Source organism: Ananas comosus, linkage group 19 (genome assembly GCF_001540865.1).
Source record: "Ananas comosus cultivar F153 linkage group 19, ASM154086v1, whole genome shotgun sequence".
NCBI classification, from domain to species: Eukaryota; Viridiplantae; Streptophyta; class Magnoliopsida; order Poales; family Bromeliaceae; genus Ananas; species Ananas comosus.
Window position 1 is genome coordinate 7,650,041 of NC_033639.1, and position 22,069 is coordinate 7,672,109.

Here is a 22,069-nt window from a genome sequence, read left to right on the forward strand (position 1 = left end):
AACACCCCAGATTATGTATGTTAAATACCTGTGCATTCGGAAGTTCTGCAGTAGGCATAATTTTTTGCGCACTTCATTGCGAATCTCCACTGGCTCTGAAAGATGTGCTGGATAACAATACCGTGTAGCTTGCCACATTCAAACCAAATATCCAGTGGGCCGAATCCTCACGAGGACTATCTTCAGAGACATCATCAACTCGGCAAAATGGAAATGCCTCGACAGTAATCTTGTTTACACCTGTAAACAATGCTCGAGCACCCATGCGTAACGCTAGTTTGATAAAAATAAGGATCAAATCATTTTAGAAATACTCTACCAACTGTAAATTTTTTTTCGAAAGAAAATATAACAATTAAATGCATAAAATAGACAATCTGAAACCACTCCGTAGTGTTATTAAGCACACAATTATTCGAGGTGTACGGTAGCACATTATTATAGACAGCAAGACAGCAAGACACTAATGCAAACTATTTTACCGACAGACACTTCAACCAATCGAAACGACAGGAAAACGCGATATGCAACGAGACCAATCACATATCGAACAAGGTTAGCCTAAGGGTATCACATGATTGGTCATGACATACTAATGCTTGATGAAAATATATAGCTAGCAAATGAAATGCCTTTTCGCCGCCATAATAACCATCATCACGCTAATCATCCTCTTTCCACTCCTCCGATACACTGAATTTTTCCCGAGCAGCACCAATTCCACCTTTAGATATACCGATCACAGATAGACGCATCCTAATGGAGAGATGAAGTGAAGCATAAGATGGAAAGCATCTCTACGGTTCAAGTTGGGCGCGACGCAAACCACCATTTAAGCTTCATTCAGGATAAGCCTCTAGAGTAGAGCACTAAAGTGAACATGTTGTAAGAGATTCGCCGCCATCAAAACCCCCCCAGTAGATCCCTTCCGCCCTTCAAGTCGGGGAGTCCTTGTCACACCCTGTAAAGCATAAGTTGTAATGAGTACAAGATTTCTAGATAGATATCGAGGATCTATACTTCCATTAATGGACTAAATCGCGGCCTTTAACATATTTTACCTTGAAAACATGTCATTAACCTATTGCACTTCACAGCTTACCACGACATTTATGATTTGGGAGAAAGTACACCATACACCTCTAAATCTATCAAAAAGGGAAAGGAAAAACTTCAAAAACCCCCACTGTGGTTTCGTAGTTTCTCACTTTGCTCCCCTGTGGTTTAAAATGTATCAATTTGCCCCCCTGTGGTTCCTTTTTTCTCTTTTTCTTATCAATTTCATTATTTTTTTTTCTTAAATCAGTGATAAGGTTAAAGTTAAAAGGTACTAAAGTGAATATTTGATAAATCTAGATGGGTATCTGAAGTTTTTTGTATATAATTTAATGAAATATTAACGAAAAGGCTACCGAAAAGATAAAAACAAAACCACAGGGGGGCAAATTGATACACTTTAAACCACAGGGAGGCAAAGTGAGAAACTACGAAACCACAAGGGGGTTTTTTGAAGTTTTCCCAAAGGGAAAAAAGCATTCTAGTTATTTTCATCAAGCAAAATAATTTGCAACCTAACACCAAACCCTACGAAGTTGATTTCGCACAAATCCGATTGAATTGATATACTTGGGAAGTATTTCATAATTTGTTCTACTAATACTAGACTTCCTTCAAGACATACTATAACAAAACAATGTAGATCAACAGCAGAATGTGGAGAGAAAAGAAAGCACATGCTAAAAAGGATAAATGTCTTTGTTGGAGTGTATGATGCAATGGAAAGTATCAGAATGCATTAGAATGAAGTTTAACGTTGGAATGTATTAGAGATGATCTATCCTGAAGGAGTGATTGACCCTAGACCATAAAAATGATTATTTAAATTATGTATCTTCTATGCTTGTGGTCTTTTTTAATCATCTAATTTCAACTGTCAATTCCAGATATTACATACACAGGTATTGAATTTGATTAAACATTTACTAGAATTGGAAAGTTTATTGCTGAATTCAGAATATGGTAAGTAAATATGTATATTGATTTTAAAATATGAGCATGAGATATTGTTCACATGCAGGCCAACAGCCATATCATGATAAGTGATACTAGGATAGTTAATGAATCAAGACTTACTGAATATGATGGTAGCACTTGCAATGCTCCGATAGACCATCCATGCTCCAAAAGAAACTTGACAGTATTTAAAGGGCTGCTAAGGTTGGGGACGAAATTCCATAGGCACCATACTGCAGGCCAACTTACTGAAACAGATTTCCAGCAACTATGATCCAAGGAAAGTAAAGTCAGTCAAACTCTATATTTATACTTGCAAATACAGATAAAACTGATTGTAGCTCAAAAAGAAAAGAGCAAAAACAGATGCACAAAATAAAGTGTCAGAGATGCCCTAATCTGATTTGTTGTTACATCTAAAAGATGAGACCGTTACCTGTAATCTTCTTGATACAGTATCTCACACAAAGTACCTCCCCGACCACAGAGATTGCCCTGGCTGCTGCTCCGGCAGCAGAGCGTGTTGTGGATTCATTTGCTGAAGCTGATGTTCTGCATATGGTTTCATCTGCTCGAAAAGCTTGAAATCTTGCCACTGTTTCTCATCTACTGCCTCAGTCTGAACAGCAGAGACCTGCTTCCCAGGAAAAGGGAAGCTGATAGAGCCGCTATAGGCATTACTACTAGTAGCAGTAACAGTTGGATACATATATGAAACATGGTTGATTGGGTTCTCTATCCCCATGCCTTTAGCTGATGATGGTTGATACCCATCCAGCCATCTATAGTCATCGATTTGAGGGTATGGATCCTTCGTAACTGAATTTGAAATGGGATTCTCATGTTGTTTCGACGGAACAGGGCTGAACCCCGGAGGTGGCCCATTGTGCCTAACGGGACGGCTGACAGGATTTTTCCTAGGTGGTGTTGGCAGTGCGGCTGCAAACTTATCAGTGGTTATACCTGACGGCACCACAGTATCGAGCATAGATGATATAGCCAGTTCAGAAGCTTTAATCTGATTAGTTAACATAGCGGAAGTAGGCCCACTAGCCATAGCAGAAACTTGAGGTGCAAACCCAAGAGGCTGGTGAAGCCCACTCAAGCCTCTCTGTAACTTTTGTTCGGCCAAGTGTCCATCACCAATGATGTTCAAGTTCTTCAGTTCATCAGATAAGGAAACCCGTTGCTCGATTAACCATTTAGGATGATCCGGACTGACGTAACGTGGAGGAAGTTGGGAGATATTTGCTTCGGTGGTGTTCATATAAGAACTGATATTTGAAATAGCTGGCATCTGAACATTGTTCAGAGGAGCAGAAAATGGAGTACTGTACATTGGCCAACCAGCATTAGACATTTGGACAGGCTGTACAAATTCATTAGGAGGTAATATGGAAGTAGCTACACTATCGAGCTTTTCAGCAACTGTAGGTTTGAAAACAATAACTTCCTCATCTTCCTCTCCTTCAAAAAGCAACTGACTCTTTGACTGTTTTGCCCCAAGGTCGATGGTGCCCTCAAGTTCACTCCCTTGTTTAGTAACAACTGACTCTGAAACTTCTTCATAAATTGGAGGTTCCACACCCATTATGAACTTCTTCGAGTGGGGATCAAAGTATATCCTCTTTTGATCAACTTGAACTACATTCATAAGAGCCCTACCAGCCGCCAGAATCCTCTGAACACGGGCTCCTTTTTCCCTTGTGCTTGCATCACTCCCAAATGCATGCTTCCTTGAAAAGTCCAAAATAAGTTGAGCCGGCCTTAAGGGCAAGAATCCTCTCAATTCAAAGTCCTCCCACAATGCAAGCCTATTATCAGTTTCACCCTCATCATACCTACTCATGTCAGAGAAGCAAGTCTCATCCTCATCAATATCAATAGAAGCGAGGCCGGTGAGAATAAGCTTGTTCATAAAGGATAAGCATTGATTCCAAAAAAATGATCTTGCATTAGATTGTTTTTCCTCGGTGTTATCAGAGCTGGCTGCGATATCCGGATGACATGCAAGCCATTCAATGAAGACCAGAAGGGCCGGCAAGTAGAAGCTCGATGCAGCATCATGCAGCTGCATACATCTTTTAAGAATGTGTCCAACAAACTCAAAGGCAGCTGTAAATGCATTCTGAAGAAGCACTGTGCGCTGCAAAATCTCAGCATATGACTGGCTTTCCGACTCCCTCTTCACATTATGGACTGTGAAGATGAGGATGGCGATAAGCCTCACGATAAGAAGGGCATTTTCAGCAGCATCTGAACCAAAATTAAGATCCTCTTCAGGACCAGAAGAAAGGAGCTCTTGCAGGTCAATGACTACTGAGGCGAATATCTCTCCAAATGTCTCCAAGCTGTTAATTCACATTTAAAAAAATGCTCTAATATGAATATATGAAAATAAAAAAAAATATTCACAAATATATACCCCTGCAAAATTACTTACTAATATACATACATGCCATTGACATACATGCCCATATTCTTTAAAAATGCTCATCCTCTAAAGAACTTCATCAATCAATTTCATCATAAAATGAATGTTAGGCTAGGGGTATTTTTCCTCCAAAGAAAAAGTTCTCTTTGTTAGAGGAGTATCTAAGCAAATTCAGATTTTGTAGGGCTACGTATGTTGACATATGACCTTGCAGGCAGGCTTATGTTAATAAAGGAAAGGCAGATAATTAACTGATACCTTGTCCTCGTGAAGAGGATGCCATTAAGTCGAACAAAACGAGTTGAAAAGGCTTTGAATACTTCAGGAATACTATTCTCGCGCTCTTTAACAGGAGTTGTTTCTGTTTTGGTATCTTTTGCCACAAGCCTTGTATTTCCTCTTCCTCTGCCTCTCCCGGCTGGTCGTGCAGGCAATGTCCTTGCTGAAGGAACTTTGAGGTTACCGGGCAACTGAGAATAATTCTGACGGTTCTGCATTATTACATCCAACAATAGAATGATTAACAAGGAACTTTATCATAGCCAAGAGTAAACTTAATAGCAATTAACCAGATAGTTTCAAGCATAAGCAAATAATAGAACGGAAGAACAAGAACAATAGAAGAAAAAAAAACAAGAGGTGACAACTGAATCACCACCATATTTCTTGTTAAGCAAATTTTACACCTGCTTACTAGTGCTAATGCTAACATCTTCACACAACAACTGCTTATATGCTGTGAGAATCATGACACATCTCACATCAATAACCACCTATGAGTTAGGTAGATGTGCACACTATATTATGTGAAGATTCTAGCCGCTGGCGTAAAAAGATAAAAGGCTTGTATTCAAGCAATTATCCAACTAAAATAGTATTACAACTTAGGGGCACTGTTTCCCAGTAATTTCAAATTAACCTTAGAGTAAGCTTGATTATAATAACTACACCAATGTTTCAATATTCATGATAACTTCTACCTGACAACTGAAAAATTTTCCAGATGGTAGACAAGCTTCGGAATAACTGAATGGGCACATGGAATCATGCATGGCAACCATCTCACATATGTACACAATACTAACAAACTACTTTTACCTAGAAAAATATATACATATATGAATTGAACTCCTATGCTTTTAAAAGTACCAAGTCATTGGTGCTTGTAGGTTTTTGACCCTTGGATTAAAGGATGTGCAATTAGGATAATAGTGGTCCCTTAGGGTTGAGTGGGTGGTTGGTTGAATAGTATGATTTAACAAGTGGAAATGGTAGAAGAGGTAGATCTAATGGCGGAAAACTTACAAGCACCAAGTGCTTGATGCTTTTAAAAGAACCATAGCGGGACTCATACATATATACACATACATACATACATATATACATATATAAATATATATAGAACGAGGCTACTATACTATCTATAGTACCGGAGTTCCGGTACTATAGTCTTGTTTTCGATCTTAAGTGTTTAAATCAACAATCCACACTATTAAATATGATCTAGGGTATATGAAGTTCTTAGGAATAAAATTTCCACCTTTCATTTTGACATGAATGGTAGAAATTGAACAATCTTTAAACTTCGAGGATAGAATTTTTGAATTCAAGATCAAGGATGCTGACATTAATCTAGATAGTTTAAAAAATTTTGTATCAAAATTTGAATAAATTTAGACTCTTTTACATCGTTAAACTACGAACTTGCCATAGTAGCCATTGAAAATTAACAATTTTGAAATGGTTTGATCATAAAGTAAACTGTCGAAAAAATATAAAATATTATTCCTAAAAACTTCAAATACCCCAGATCAGTTCTAACGGTGTGGATTGTTGATTTGAACATTCTAAGTCTGAAAACAAGACTAAAGCACCGGAACTTCGGTACTATAGATATTATAGGAGTCTAGCTATAGACTATAGCACCGGAACCCCGGTACTATAGATATTATAGGGGTCTAGCTATAGACACACACACACACACATCCAAATACCAGACAAACGGTAATTTTCAAGTACTTTAAAACTGGCAAAATAGGTAAAAACCATGTAAAGTAGATAAAAGACAATAACTTTAAATTTCACCTCAAAGATTCTAAATAAAGCATTACATAGTCAACAAAGTACAAATAAAAATGCATAGAAGCAACAAGCACCACATTTGCCAGGTTCTGTACCAAATAAGGAAGTACCTTCTCAAATGCAATGATCAAGTTGTCCCTAGCTGTTGAAAAAGGACTATCCACCGCCAAGCTCCGAAAGTATCGATAGATAGCCGCTAGCTCATCTCCAGAATAAGATGCTAAAATTGCAAGCTGCCAAACAGGACAAAATCCATGCACTATTAGGGAACTCAGAAAGTAGACTTGTACAACAATACTCCTATATCCAATCTAACTAAATCTATAAAGAAAAATGTTCATCAAAACAGTCTGGAGACTACCTGATGATGAGGATTGCCGTTGGATGGACAGAGAGAAACAGCCTGCATATAATAACTAGACGCGGCAGCATAGTCACGGCTGATGGAATCGCCTTCTCCATACAAACCCTTGTAACGAGCAAGGTCTCCCAAATATATCAGACATCTGTGGCAAGACGTCAACCCTTTCTTTGTCTCGGCCACTTTCTTTTCATCTTTTATTGGAAGAATTTGATTCTCAGGGCCCTCCGGAAAGTAGCCCAGTGGCAGACCATACTTGGCTCTAATTTTCAGTATCAGGTCATGATAAAATCCTGTTGCTTCCGAAAGAAAACTTTTAAAAGAAGATCGAATCCTCTTAATTCGATCTACACGGGCATTGCTTTTGACGCCTTGTGATGTAGCAGAACCGGAGGAAACTGCAGCATTGATGTGTGAGCGGAACTCCTCAATTCTTCTATAGTGCAATTGCCAAAGAACATACTCTATCTCGTGCTTCTCAGAGAAGTCATGGTCTTCAAGAATGATGGTCTCATAGTTCTCACGCATTTGAAGCCATATATTAGGATCCGAAGGAACTTTTGACTGGGCTGATCTACGCAGACCATTCTCCAATTCGATATTCTGCAGAATAACACAATACATAGTAACTAAGAAAAATAGCTAGTTCCATTAAGTTTCATGTGAAAACAAACATCAAGTTGACGTCATCGACCAATGTGTAGAATTATTAGAACTACTCACAGGAGTACTCCCCAAAGACATCAGAATTTATATAAAAATACATTATTGATCTTTCAAACACAGAAAGAAAAAACAACTATGTCAAACATGGATAAATGATGCAACATGTATGTGAAGAAGTCAGAAAGGGATGACACGATGAGCAAAGAAAACAAGAGTACAATACTAGAATGATACTAATTCAAACGCGTGACAACATGAACAATATTTTCTTCCAGTATGATGCCTCGATACCAATTTACTCAAGACACTCAACATAGACCGAAACGTAAACAACTGCTTACCAGAAATGACCAATAAAGTGGTTGATTGCGAAAAATATCAGTCATACAAGTCAACTTTAATAAAGAAAAAAAGAATGGAAAAGGAGACGAGTGTTTTCTACAAGTATACTACAAAAGATGGATGATAATAATAAACCAAAACAGCCATAAAAGGAAAAAAAAAACAAAGCTTTTCAAAACTATCACCAGAAAGGTTTTGAAGTTCCTCCAATAGAGAGAATTCAGTAAAATAAAAGCCTAAGGATAATAATTTATTTATTTAATTTAAATCTACCACTTGCTTTACTAATCAATTCTCTTGAGTCCACATGTTTACTACGTTTAAAGAAAGAAGCTGATTCTTATACATGAAATAACAAAAATTTAATAATCTATTAATCTGTTAGACTGAATCATTGCTATAAATCACCATTCTTTCCTTGACAAGTCAACACTCAGAATGCCAATTGTATAGCAGGGCCTCAAATAGTGACTTGCCCAGGAAGAAGTTGGTAGCCCATAAGCTAGCATGCCCAAGAAAAGCTTCCACCAGTTGATGAACCAAATTAATTAGTAGGGACAATCCAACAAATCAAAATAGATGCCACTATACAAGCATCAACTGTATCCACATTAATAGTAGCTAACACTTTTGAGAAAGATGAACAAGAAGAAAGCATCAGCACTAAGCACTAAATGAATAAAATATGAACTGCCATATCTGATAGTTAGAAATTACACACACCATTAAAAAAAAAAACAAGTGATTGATCCTATTCACATCAAGCGGTTTCAGGAAAGAGACTTAAAGCAAAAGATCTTAGAGGTCCAACTACTATCCATCACACGTACAAAATCAGAAAATTCTGATCAAATTCCGGTAAGGGCACGAGCAATAGAAGAGCAATTCCTCCCAGACAAATTCACTTTATACTTTGATTTATGGATAGCCAGGAAAAATCATGAAATAGACATAGGAAATATGGAAACAGACAGCTGCAATCAAGATCTCAGACTAGAAAGCTACAATCACTTACACTTTTCAATAAAATCATATCCAAGTACATAAGCTAAGGACAAAAAAAAAGCGCAATGAAATAAAGACGATAGGATTATACCTTCTTGTAAAGGTTCTCTGCAAGCTCCCGCGAAGAGGGAGCAGGTGAACTATCCATAGGAACAGTCATCATCCATCAAATGCTCCTTCTAGGCCTGCAGCAAAATAAGCCAAAATCATACTACAGAATCATAAAAAATATATATCTGGGGTAAAAACATATCGATCAACAGGATAGATACACATTACGAAACCAAAATTTAGGAGGTCCTCTCAAGCTTCCTTTTCTGATAAAAAAAGGAAATAAGCTCAAAAGTCCACGCTTTAGCATCATAACATTCCAGATCCATCAAAAATCAAGCCCTCTCTTTTATTCATTTTCCAGAGAACCAGAAACCCTAATTCCCAACAAATTTTCCCCCAAACATGAGACTTAATCCTAATAGCACCAACAAGAGTAAAAAAGAGACAAAATATCCGAGCAAACTAAACCCTAAGCCAAAATTCCAAACAGAGGGCTAAATACCACGCCCAAATCCCATCATCTCGCCGAGATTCCCCAGATCCCAGCCAAATCGATCCCCGAATCCCCCAAAAAAGGCGAAAATTAGGTCAAATACGCCGATTTCCCCACGAAAAACCCCCTCGATCGATCGAAAACTGAGACGATTCCAAGGATTCGGAGCCCTTACCTGATCCCGAAGACCCAAAAGGACGAGAGAGAGAGAGAGAGAGAGAGAGAGAGAGAGATTGGGGGGTCTCGCTTGTCGTCAAAGAAGGGCGGTGCGACAAAGGACTCCCACCAAATTTATAATTTTCCGGAGATTATTTGAATTAAATAAATACTTTTAATTGGGTTTTTATTTTTCGGGAATTAAAAATTGAGGGCCACGTCAGATAATTAAGCAGGGGTTAAGTCCTATGGATTGGTGCCACGTCATGCCTAACGACCAATTTAACGGATGGATTTGAAGCGTTATATTTGAAGTACTTATTAGCCTAATGCAATTACATTTGGTGGTTAAAAATTAATAAAAAATTAAAATTGGATGAAAAAGGTCCATGGAATTATTAATATTTTATTTTATTTCTTTGCTTTAAGTAGAAAACTCTAATTTGGTTAGGAACTTGTTAGGATATAACTTCTATATATAATATAATAATATAATATAATATAATATTACAAGAACCAAAGAAGAAATTTTTTTTAATATATTCCTTAAATTTAAAATATATTTTTAAAAGTGTTGAATTTGAATTTAAATGTACATGTATAACATATTTAGATTTAAATATACTTGCTATTTGAGTTTGAATATAAACTTTTATTCGAATAAATTTTAAATCAAGAATATACACTTAAATGCAAATTTTCAAATTTAAATTTAAAAGTTCAAATTCAAATTCTCACTAGAACTCACAATTTGATTTCACAATTCAAATCAAAGATGTGAAATTGGTTTATATAATTCAACTGCAACCAAATTTAAATTCAAAATACAAATTAAATTTGAACAAAATATTCACACTTAATTGAAAGATTTAAGTATATCCAATTGAACAAATTTTCTCATAATTTTATGATAAGTTTTTATTCAAATACTTAAAGATATAATTTTATTTGCTAATTGGGCCTTAGTGCTTTCAAAAAACATGTAAGTTTTTGTGCTTTTATTTTGTTTATGATAATGAAGCATGTGAATGGAATATTAGATTAATTTGAGCCAGAATTTTCCAATGTCACTAAAATATAAATTTATAGCTTCTGATTATTATTTACCTTTTGATTGATTGATCCAGTAATTAATGGCATCGGTGTCGCTATTTGTGGACGAAGTGTCTAACAGTGGTCGCCGCGTTGGAGATGTCACCTCTCCCGTAAAAAACAGTATTTTTATCTGGATGCCTGCAGGTACTGATATCGATTCTTCCAACCCGATCCTAATTTGTTGCCTCCCTTCGATTTTTGTTCAATTCTATCTCTAATCAAAATTTATATTGTGCTTGTAACAGAACAACAAGTTAAAATCATGATTGGAGAAAATATAAAAGATGCACTCTAAGAGAGATGGAGATGGAGATGGAGGTAAGTGGATCCTGCAACAGCTAAGGGAGATGGAGATGGAAGTGGAGAGGGTGTGGTAAAGGAATATAGAGAGCTAATGGAGAAAGTGTGGGCGACAGCAGTTGAGAAAAACATTTGGCTCGACAAGGTGAAAAACACCGAGGCTACCATCTTCGGCGTTCCACTTATCCTTGAGGCCATCTTTGCTTTCAGAAAAATCTTGCCCAATACCCAATGGGTTTTGGCGACAACACTTATTATCTATTATATCCGTATGCTCAATAACAGCAACAACGACAAGGGGGCATACATGTATAGATTTTGTTGGAAAAAAATAATAAATATGTGCTCTTCTTGCTATGTAGGCACCTATGCCCGTACATGGATTAAGAGTTGCAAATAAATGTGCTCAATTACTTTGATACGAAGAATGCCTCACTTCCAATTCTCATATCGTAATTATTCCAATTTGATTATTACAGCAGTCCTTTAGAAATCCGATATAAGACGTTTCAATTCGAGCTATAATCTCGAATTAACTGCATACTAAATGGTTAAAATTTAACTCAAATTTCAACTTCGTCCTCATATTAATTTTTATTTGGAACAACTACAAATTTCTTTTCTGACCCATCATCCTCCAATTGTCTAACTCTCCCAACCCTCTGCCATATTCTTACTCTTTCCGCACAAGCCACTCTCCTCTCTCGCTCATTAGCAGTGAGTGGTGACCCTTTATGATGCACACCTTAGTATTGGGGAAGAATATGAGGTGCATGGTTTGGCCTATATTGTGAACAAAAAGTACTTTAATGCCTTCTATTGGTCTAGAGAAATTGATTGTGTCTTAATGAAAGCACTTTGATTAAGGTTATGGATAACCAGCACTGACTGCTTAACAGCAGGTAGCAAGGTGTAGGTGTAGAAGATTTTAGCCATCCAATTTAAGCACATATGAGTCATGATCTACTGGTGCATAGAAGCATTGCTCAATTTTCTATATTTTTTTAATGAATAGTTTTCAGAAATATTTGGACAACAATTGGTTTTATTTTTTAAAAATTATTTTATATATGATATTTGATTCTTAAATCTTCAAATGGATGATCGAGAGAATAGCCATTGGAAAAATAATTTTTGTTGATTATTTTGATTTGGAGAATTAGTATTGGGTTAAAAGTTATAGAATGTTTATTTATGTCTCCCAAAAAGAATAAATTTTTTGAAGTGATTTTATAAAGCTGTTTGATAAATCTACTTTGCTGAAGTGATTTTTTTTTGCTATGTAATGCTACCATTATTTATTATTTAATTATTCATGAATTTGGAGATATTTAGTTAATTTTACTACTATTTTTAGAAGAGAGTATATAATAGTATTTGTCAATAAATTTTAAGCTACCAACAACTATTTGTAATAAAAGTATATAGTGCTAAATATTTACAACTATAGAGACATACATACCCAAAAAAAATAAATTTATTATAGCGGACTCAACTTCTTATCCGTCACTTCATCTCAATCAGGTGAAAAAATAGTAATAAATATATATATATTTTTAAAAGAAATCCTTCTTTATCTCCTTGTCCTATCTTGGCACTATAGCAAATAGAGTCTGCACACAAAAAAAAGAAAAAAGAAAAAAGAGAGAGAGAGAGAAATCTCCTTCTCCTTATTTACATTACAGAGAGAAAGGTCTTCCCTAATAGCCAAATATAATCAGATCCATTCAAATATAGAGGATGATTTTATTTCAATGTAAGCGAAGAGGAGTAAAGTAATATTTGGTAGTAATTGTTTTGTTTATCGTAACTTCATCTTTGTTTAAAATTTAAATTCTGTAAAAAAAAACTGTGATTGACTTCGGCTACCCCTAACTGAAGTTAATTACAAAAAAAGTAAGAAAAAATTAATAAAATTTAATCTATCTCTTACATCTTCAGCTTCTCGCCATTCACTTCATGCCAAACAAACATCAATACTACGGAAACTTTAGTTTCACAGCTATACAAATAAACATAAAAAAGAAAGTAATTTTTATTTGAACTTTAGATTATTCAAAAGTCTATTTCAATATGAACTTCACCTTTGGTGAAATAAAGACCCAGAGAAAGAGAAAGAGAAAGAGAGAAAGAAAGAGAGAGAGAGAGAGAGAAAGAGGAGGGGGAGGGAGGAAGGAAAGAGAGACTTCGCAGGTTAAGGTGCTTCCTAAAAATAGAGAAGATGGTCATTGTAGATTTTGTTTTTTTTAGTTGGGAAGAGAGAGAGGTAGATGAGTGATCGGTTAAGGTTGGGGAAGGAGAGAGAAGTGGAAGGCGAGTGAGTAAGCAGAACATCATAAATAAATAGGATGAGATAAGGAGAAAATATATAAGTTATTCAACGAGAAATTAAGCATTTTAGTTAAATTACTAAAGAGATGTAATTGATTGTGGAAGAGTAAGATTTTAGGAAGCAACTTTTAGGTACTTCTAATTTTGGGACTCCTATAGTTATAATTCTGATGCTAAAAATTAGAATTATATTTTACAAAAAAATAACCAACCACTTCATCAAAAAAAGGAGTTAATTGCATACAGTTTCTTATAAAGACATCAAATTATGAATATATTCCTCCCCAAATTTCAAGTGAAAAATATATCACTCAAATATGCTTATAGATTTAAATTTTTCAGTCTAGTTTAGATATCCTTTTTTCTTATTATTTTTAACTATTAATACATGAACTGACAATATTACCTTTACAAATACGATCCTCCACATACTGAATTAATCTTTTCTTTCCCTTTATTCTCTCCACCTTCTCTATTTCTCCTCTCTTTCTCTTTCTCAATCTCCGTTGATCGCTCCTTTCTCGGCTTTGGCTTCGACGGAGGTGGAAGAGGCGACGGGAAGCATGCTCACCCTTGCTGAGCCTCCACTATTCAAAACCTCTGCTACTTTTTCATGAAATCGTAATTCTCTCGAGCTCTGTTTTTCTATTTCTTTCTCTTTTTTTTTTCTTTTTTTATAAATGTAAGGAGCAAAATGGTCATTTTGCACATTAGCGAACTATGATTAAATTATTTAGTTCAACTTTACTCAATGTTAAATAAATTTTACTAGTAGATTATAACAGTATAAACAGATTTCAACTTATAATATATTTGAGAAAAATATATTAGCTGATTTAACTTTTAGAAAAGTATATTCATAGTAATTTAATATGCTTGCATAGAGCTAGAAATAAAAAAAAGACCCTAAAATTATTTTTTAAAAATCTAGGCCAAACAATCTCTTATAATCCGGAAAAACTTCGTGTTCAGGTTTTGATGCAATTGACCCAACCGCGACGGCATAAGCGCGTCGATTGTTCGCTACGCGTCTACGACGACTCTCCCCCCATTTTTTTTTTTTTTTCTTTTTCCTTTTTTTCTTTCCCCTTATTTCGCCTGGTGCCCTTTTCCCATCTCTTCGCTCTCTCCTCGATCCATCCCCTCTCCTTCCCGGAAACCCTAACCCTAATTTCGTTCCCGATCCCTCATAAACACTACGCCCTCTTCCGCCCCTTTCCCCGAAACCCTAACCCTAGCCCCCTTCGGTCGTCGTCGTCGTCTGTCGTCTAAGCCATGGGGAACACGGAGAAGCTGATGAACCAGATCATGGAGCTCAAGTTCACCTCGAAGAGCCTCCAGCGCCAGGCGCGCAAGTGCGAGAAGGAGGAGAAGGCGGAGAAGCTCAAGGTGAAGAAGGCGATGGAGAAGGCGAACATGGACGGCGCCCGCATCTACGCCGAGAACGCCATCCGCAAGCGCACCGAGCAGATGAACTACCTCCGCCTCGCCTCGCGCCTCGACGCCGTCGTCGCCCGCCTCGACACCCAGGCCAAGATGCAGGCCATCGGCAAGTCCATGGGCTCCATCGTCAAGTCCCTCGACTCCGCCCTCGCCTCCGGAAACCTCCAGAAGATGTCCGAGACCATGGACCAGTTCGAGCGCCAGTTCGTCAACATGGAGGTGCAGGCCGAGTTCATGGAGGGCGCCATGGCCGGCTCCACCAGCCTCTCCACCCCCGAGGGCGAGGTCAACAGCCTCATGCAGCAGGTCGCCGACGATTACGGCCTCGAGGTCTCCGTCGGCCTGCCGCAGCCCGCTGCCCACGCCCTTCCCGCCAAGGAGAAGGAGAAGGTCGACGAGGACGACCTCTCCCGCCGCCTCGCTGAGCTCAAGGCTCGCGGCTAGGGTATAATCTTCTTTCCTTCCCTTCTATCCATCTATTGTTTCGCCATTCTTCATGTGCTATTAATTCCTCTCCCCTGGGCGATGATTGAGATGGTAACCCGTCACTAGGATGCGCATAATTCTCTTCTACTATTGCAACATTGAGGGATGCATAGGATCAGCAGTAGATTTACCCTCAAACAGATAAATATAACTTACATCACTTTTATAGAAGTCTTTTATATGGAGCTATTTTTGCTTAACCTTAGTTGTTAAAAAATGGGTGTGACAGCCGCAGCACTTTCACAAAATGATGATGCTCAAAGTTCTAAAAGCACTGGATAGTTATTATTGTCATGTGCATTGTTCAAGTTTCAATTTTTTCTTTGCACTTTGGTTCACTCACTCTATTCTAGGCAAAGTAGAAGGAGAAGGTTTGTGATGCCCAGTTTCCTAGGGGGTCACCCATCCTAGAACTACTTTAGTCCTAGCATGCTTAACCCTTTTAATCTCTTGGGTTTAGCCACCGCTTAAAATGTTATAGCCAGGTTAAGAGATTTAGCCCTATTATATCTCATATATAGGACTATTCCAAATCCTAGGGGTGTTATATTCTTTTTTCCTTTTAGCCTTGATATCCTCGTCTGACTCAAGCACACTTACAAGCACTAGGCGATGTGAGACTTGTTTTGCTAGCCTTAGCTAATTTTGTGGGGAGCCGCGCTTCACTCACAAGAGTTGTTAGCTGGGAAGCCGCGCTCTGTCCGCTGTATGACCCTAGCTCAGTCGATACTCATCTCACACTTTCGGCTGGTGATTGGCTCCAACACCAACTGTGACACCCCGCATCCCTGGGGTCACCTATCCTAGAACTACTCTAGCTCTAGCATGTTTAACCTTCTTAACCTTTTAGACCTAGCCACTGTATAAAATACTATAACCGGGTTAAGAGGTTTAGCCTTATTATATCTTATATATAGGACTTCCAAATCCTAGGGGTGTTACAAAGTTAGCAAGGTTGTCTTTTCATTTTATCCTTTCTGTGCTCGTTTTGGGTATAAGTTTCATCTTTCCTTTTCTCTTCAATTGTCAATTAGAATTCAAACAACCTGGAAAAGTTTTTAGCGAACATTTTGCTTGAGCTATCCTTTTCGTTGGATCAGGTCCTTGCAACATTCCGTAATTTTCATACTGATCTTAACATTACCCAGCACTTGTTCTATGTTGGTCTTGTTCCAATTTTCTTCTGTGCTTAAATCACTTCTTTTATAGGTATGTTTTTAAGTTAAACTATTGTAGTCCGGCTTATTGGCATTCTTAGTTTCTCCATCGTTTGATGCATTGATTTTTTTTTTTGGTAATTTATCTGATCGATTTGTCGCCTTAGAAAGTTTTCCTCTGATATTCACTTGTATCTTATAGCAATATTCAAAAGTAACATACAGCCTTAATTATTTGCGTAGAATGACCTAAATATGTGCCAAGAATGATAAAGATGGCATTTAGGTGTAGGTTTTAGGATATTGACGTCAAGTAAAAGAACTATGAAAGTAAACAGTATACGAAAAACATGCTTCTGTCTGTTGGCAAGTAATCTAGCCCGTACATAAGGCAGATAAAGGAAAATCAGAAATGTTGCATTATAATTTGTAGAAAATGAGGTTTTGTTTTCTTCCCATCCTCCACATAACGATTCCAATTTGTCACTGATTTCTAATCCATGTGGCCCTCCAAATGGTGTTCCTTAACCTCATGCTAAACAAAAACCATTTGTTTATCATTTGAGAATTAAAAAAGGTTGTTTTCGTTATGAACAGGTGCTAGACAATAAAAATGAAAGATGTTGTTAAGAGTAGAATGCTTGAAGGTTCTGGGTGAAGTAGGTTGATATTTGGTCTAGATGTCACGCTTGTTAGAGATGTTTACAGTAGTATGGTGAATCAGGTTGATAGAGGCTTTAGTCAGCAGGAAGTAATCAGCTTTCTTGCATTCACTGGACTCACTTTGGACCTCACAGTGGAAAGATCTATATCACTGACACAATTTGGTTGAAAGGGAAGCTCTACGGTTTATTTCTTTGTTTGCTGAACTTATCTGCTTATGCAAACAGTTCCCTCAACTTCCAATTTTTGAAATTTGACACTATGCGGCCATGCACTGCTACCGAGCTAACAGTAGTGTTCTTGGGGTTCATGATAGGGGCTGAATCACTCGATAGTAGGAAGAGTAAACTTTTTCCTGAGTTGGATAGGGATTCTATAAATGGCTTCAAATAACATTTTAGTTTAAAATAAAACACAATTTGGATCTTTGAGGAACGAGCACACGTGAGTAGCATGCTACTGCATAGCCGTTAGTTTAATGATGGTGCTTGGTGATTGGATGGAAGCACCTATTGCAGTGTTTTTTTACATCTTATCTAATTTCAAAATTAAAAGTCGTTGGGCCTGTTTGCAAAAGCCCTAAATTTTAAGGGGTGTCTATTCTTGTTCCAATTACTACTATAATCCAGAGTAGTTATAACTAATTGACAATTCCTTCATCCCTTTCTAACTGAGTTTTGTCAATTATACTATTTACATTTCAATATCTAGTGAAGGCCCTCGTGGTAGAAGCTGTCATAATCTTTGTTTGGATATTAATTGCCCTTCTTACAGAACATTCTCAATCAAGTATCAGCTTGTGTATTTGAAACTGTTCTGGTTAGCAATCTACCATATCTGCTAGAATTCGGTTTGACAATCACCTTCTATATAAATTTGCCATGATCCTGGATAGAGGATTGACTAAGAGTCTTGTAAAACATCTTCAATCACCAGCATATTTTTAGTTCTCCAGAATTTCATTATAGCCATTTGATGGTCTTTGGACTATTCCTTAGGCTGTTGATTGAAGCATAGCTTTTCTTGGTACAACTTACTGCAAGATGCTGATAAGAAAAGCTTCATATACTCTCAATCAATAAGTTGATGCTATCCGAGTACCTTGTAACACTAACATATTAATTTTTGAATTTATATGGTTTCTGAAATTCAGTTAATAGGAATAGGAATAGGAATACATTTTGTCCTGATGCAATCAAATATTTGAAGATTGTTATTAATGCAAGCTAAGTCTGGGTAAGTTGAATTAATGCATTAGTTGCTATTTATCTGCCATTTGGTTCCAAAATTTGATTTCAACCAATCTAAATTAACTAAATTGAGGACCTAAATTTTGTGGCCCTTCTAGATCTCTGGTGAAGAAATGAATCAATTGTCTTTTCTATTCCATTTGACTTACAAGAGTTCGGATCCTTTACTATCTTCTATGGTTCCAAGTTTCCCACTTTGACAGTGTTGGTATCTGCGGTAATCTTGTTTCTTAGGATCACATTTTTTAAATGCATATCTGATTATTTTTTTCTTTTTTTGTTTCCTTCTCTATTTTGCAGATCAACAATACCTCTTTTAAGCATGATGTACTCCCTACGAAGAGCCAGAGCCCTGAGCTCTTTGGTAATATTATGATTCAGTACTGTCAGTCTGATGCTTTTGTAGATATTGTATCCGGGTTTTTTAATCTGACATTGTACGCTCCCTCCAGAGTGCCTGAAATTCTATGAATATTATAATTTGACAAATTATATGCTCTTTATTTTCTGGTTAAATTATGTTGTCGGTCCCGGAACTTACCACGTAGTATCATCACTTAATCTCCTGGACTTCAATTTGTTAAACTTCAGTTTTATTTCAGTTGAGACACTTCATGAAGTGCTGTTCAATTTTCTTAAAATACCTTCGTCCCCATACTGTGTGATATGGAGATGTTGTCGGGAGTTGAATCAGTTGCCGCGTCATCGTAATTACAAGATGATTTAACTATGATTTCACCTTTATGAAATGACGCGGAAGCTGTAGCAACAGCTTCTCTTCTTAAAGACATGATCATCTGACGAAATCAGGGAACTAAAGAGTGCCTGATGGAGTGATCCAATTGAAATAGCAATTGAAGTTCCATAACTTTATTGCAACAAATTGAAGTCCACTGATGTAATAAAAGTGTGATAAAGTCAAGCGATTGGTGCAAATATTTATCCTTATTTTAGTGAAGTTGCTGAGAAATCTTTAAACCTTACTCTGTGTCGTCGTTTGTTTCCGTCCGTACAATGAATTACTGTGAGATTCACGCATTTGTTTTAGCTAAAAAATCTTTTTAGTTCTACGTATATGTACAAGCATGTGGTTTGGTCATGATTTCTCCACTAACCAAACTGAATGCTCAGCTCAATAGTTTTTTTTTTTTTTAATAATAAAAAAGGCAAGTTAGGCTTAAGAAGAGCTGTTCTGCATTGATAGTAGCTTTGCAAGTAGAGTTTTTTTTTTGGATAACCTTCAAATATCACCCATATGGTTTCGCATTTTCTTATTCTAGTGTACTGTGATTTAAAGTGTATCAAGTTAGTGTTCTGTGGTTTGATTTTTATCTTTTCGTTAGCTTTTTCGCTAATATTTTATTAAATTTTATAGAAAAAACTTCAGATATTTCAACTAGGTTTATCGAATATTCACTTTAGTATATTTTAGTTTTAACTTTGTCACTGATTTTATAAAAAAAATTAGTGAAATAAATAATAAAAAGATAAAAATAAAATAATACACTTTAAATCACATGGCACTGGCACTGAAGTGAGAAAGTGTAAAACTACATGTGAACAATTATGAAAAATTTTAAGCAGATCGGGATTTTTTGCAGTATTATATGCGTGATCGGGAGTAGTTCAATTAGCGACATGAATATCATAAAGAAAGAATTTTTACATGGCAAATGAAAAGCAATTTTTGAAGTTTCCTTAGCCACATGATATATATTATACCCCTACCCTAATCATCACACTTACTCTAACATAGTAATATCAATTATACGACCTACTATAACATATATCACATATATAATACTACTATAACCTTATAGTATATTGAGTCCGGCTATGGTGGATGTTAAAAGTTCGCAAGTATTTGGTGGGCCTTTTTTTCTTTTTTTTTTTTTTTTTTTTTTTTTTTTTTTTTTCTTTTTTTTTTTTTTTTTTCTTTTTTTTTTTTTTTTTTTTTTTTTCTCCTATTTTTTTTTTTTCTTTTTTTTTTTTTTTTTCTCTTTTTTTTTCTTTTTTTTTTTTTTTTTTTTTTTTTTTTTCTTTTTTTTTTTTCTTTTTTTTTTTCTTTTTTTTTTTTTTTTTTTCTTTGTAAATTTTTCTGCGTTGATCTACGCATTTGATCATTTTCACCTGTTAGATTATACTATTCAACCAACCACCACTTAACCTAGGGGCCCTATATCATCTTAACCGGCACATTCCTTAATCCAAGGGCTAAAACTTACAAGCACCAACTGACTTGTACTTTTAAAAGACATAGGACCTCAATTCATATATATATATATATATATATATATAGAGAGAGAGAGAGAGAGAGAGAGTGAAGAGAGAGAGAGAGAAGAGAGAGAGAGAGTGTCTGGCTACTAGTACTTTTATGAGTACGATCGTCTTGTACTCATGAGTTATTTTTGATGATAAGCTTCCGAATCGACGATCCATACCGTTAAACATTATCTTAAGAACATTTAAAACTTCCTAAAATCAAATTTTATAAATTTTCGATATCATTTACCTTACGATCAAAAGCTCACAAAATTGATAATTTTTAACGACCGGTATGAAATTCTTGCTAGTTTAATGGTGTAAAAGAATCAAAATAGGTTTAATTTTTATAGAAAATTCTATTCACTACCTAAATAAAGATCAATAACTCCGATCTTAAATTGAAGGATCCGATCATCCATTTTAGGATGTCGTTCGATTTTAACCGTTCATTTTATACCCACTAGATGGACTTTATAATAATTTCGAAAAATTACGAAATTTATTCTAGAAGGTTCAAATACTGTAGATCATGTTTAACGGTGTGGATCGTCGATTCGAAAATCCCAATATCGAAAACAACTTATGAGTACAAAGAGCTCTATACTCAAAAGAATATAGTAGCTACTCTCTCTCTCTCTCTCTCTCTCTAAACTCACACAATAACATATTTAGAAACAAATTAAATTAGATTTAAATTTAAAAGTAAATTTTAAGTAAAAATGAATTCTGATTTTTTTATTTTGAATTTAAATGGTTATCAGCGGCATGAGTCTATTTTCAGTTGATTTATTTTTTAAATTTGATTTGTTTCTAAATATGTTTCCAATTTAGTTATACAATAAATATTTTTGATTTGTTTCGTAACACACATTTTTTTTAATGTATACCCAAATTTTAAAATTTTGAATTAATTTCTAAATTTAAATTAAATTTTAAATTTATGAATCAAACTCAATATTTAAAGTTAATTTTGAATTCATTATTTAAATTAAACAATTATTAATTGTTACGTCTATTGTTAAACCATTCAAATTTTCAAACCTCTGATTTATTTGTAGTTAATTTTTTTAATGTGTATAAAATATTTTTTTATTTCATTTATCATTTCATCTGCCAACTCGAAATTTTTTATCTGTTTTTTATATTTTGTGTGTATATATATAAAATGAGGTTACTATACTTCTAAAAGCATATCCCTCTCGTGCTATATATATATATATATATATGAGTTTTGAATTTTTTTTTTTCCAAAAATGCTCTATTCTTTTTACTAATATCTTTCATGTCCAGTAATTTTTCATCCAATCATTTCAAATAATTTCACTAAGTAATAATTTTATTCTCAAATAAAGATATTAATTTTTTGCCATTAGTCTTATCCGTAAATTTCTCAAAATATCTTATTAATTTAGCCTTCTATACGTCAACTACCTACATAATATCCGGTTAACTTTCTCACTAATATCCACCATT

The 22,069-nt window shown here is 35.6% G+C and overlaps 2 protein-coding genes across 2 annotated transcripts; one reads left to right on the forward strand and one right to left on the reverse strand.

The window, feature by feature from the left end:
* On the reverse strand, positions 356 to 9,725 carry LOC109724699 (protein SMG7). Its single transcript, XM_020253603.1, has 8 exons — positions 9,626 to 9,725; positions 8,995 to 9,088; positions 6,891 to 7,493; positions 6,640 to 6,762; positions 4,706 to 4,938; positions 2,450 to 4,364; positions 2,134 to 2,281; positions 356 to 961 (listed from the first exon to the last, which is right to left on the reverse strand). Exons 2-6 carry the CDS (start codon positions 9,064 to 9,066, stop codon positions 2,474 to 2,476), a joined length of 2,922 nt encoding a protein of 973 aa, XP_020109192.1. The 5' UTR covers positions 9,067 to 9,088; positions 9,626 to 9,725; the 3' UTR covers positions 356 to 961; positions 2,134 to 2,281; positions 2,450 to 2,473.
* LOC109725016 (ESCRT-related protein CHMP1B) lies at positions 14,371 to 18,847 on the forward strand. The gene is made up of 2 exons (XM_020254055.1): positions 14,371 to 15,220; positions 18,632 to 18,847. Exon 1 carries the CDS (start codon positions 14,608 to 14,610, stop codon positions 15,217 to 15,219), a length of 612 nt encoding a protein of 203 aa, XP_020109644.1. The 5' UTR covers positions 14,371 to 14,607; the 3' UTR covers position 15,220; positions 18,632 to 18,847.

Excerpts from the sequence above, each read along its gene's own strand:
- LOC109724699 (XM_020253603.1), bottom strand. The coding sequence starts at position 9,066 with ATGATGACTGTTCCTATGGATAGTTCACCTGCTCCCTCTTCGCGGGAG. Across the intron at positions 6,763-6,890 it reads ACGGCAATCCTCATCATCAG|CTTGCAATTTTAGCATCTTA; the intron begins GTAGTCTCCAGA and ends CCTGTTTGGCAG. Across the intron at positions 4,365-4,705 it reads ATCCTCTTCACGAGGACAAG|CTTGGAGACATTTGGAGAGA; the intron begins GTATCAGTTAAT and ends GTGAATTAACAG.
- LOC109725016 (XM_020254055.1), top strand. The coding sequence starts at position 14,608 with ATGGGGAACACGGAGAAGCTGATGAACCAGATCATGGAGCTCAAGTTC.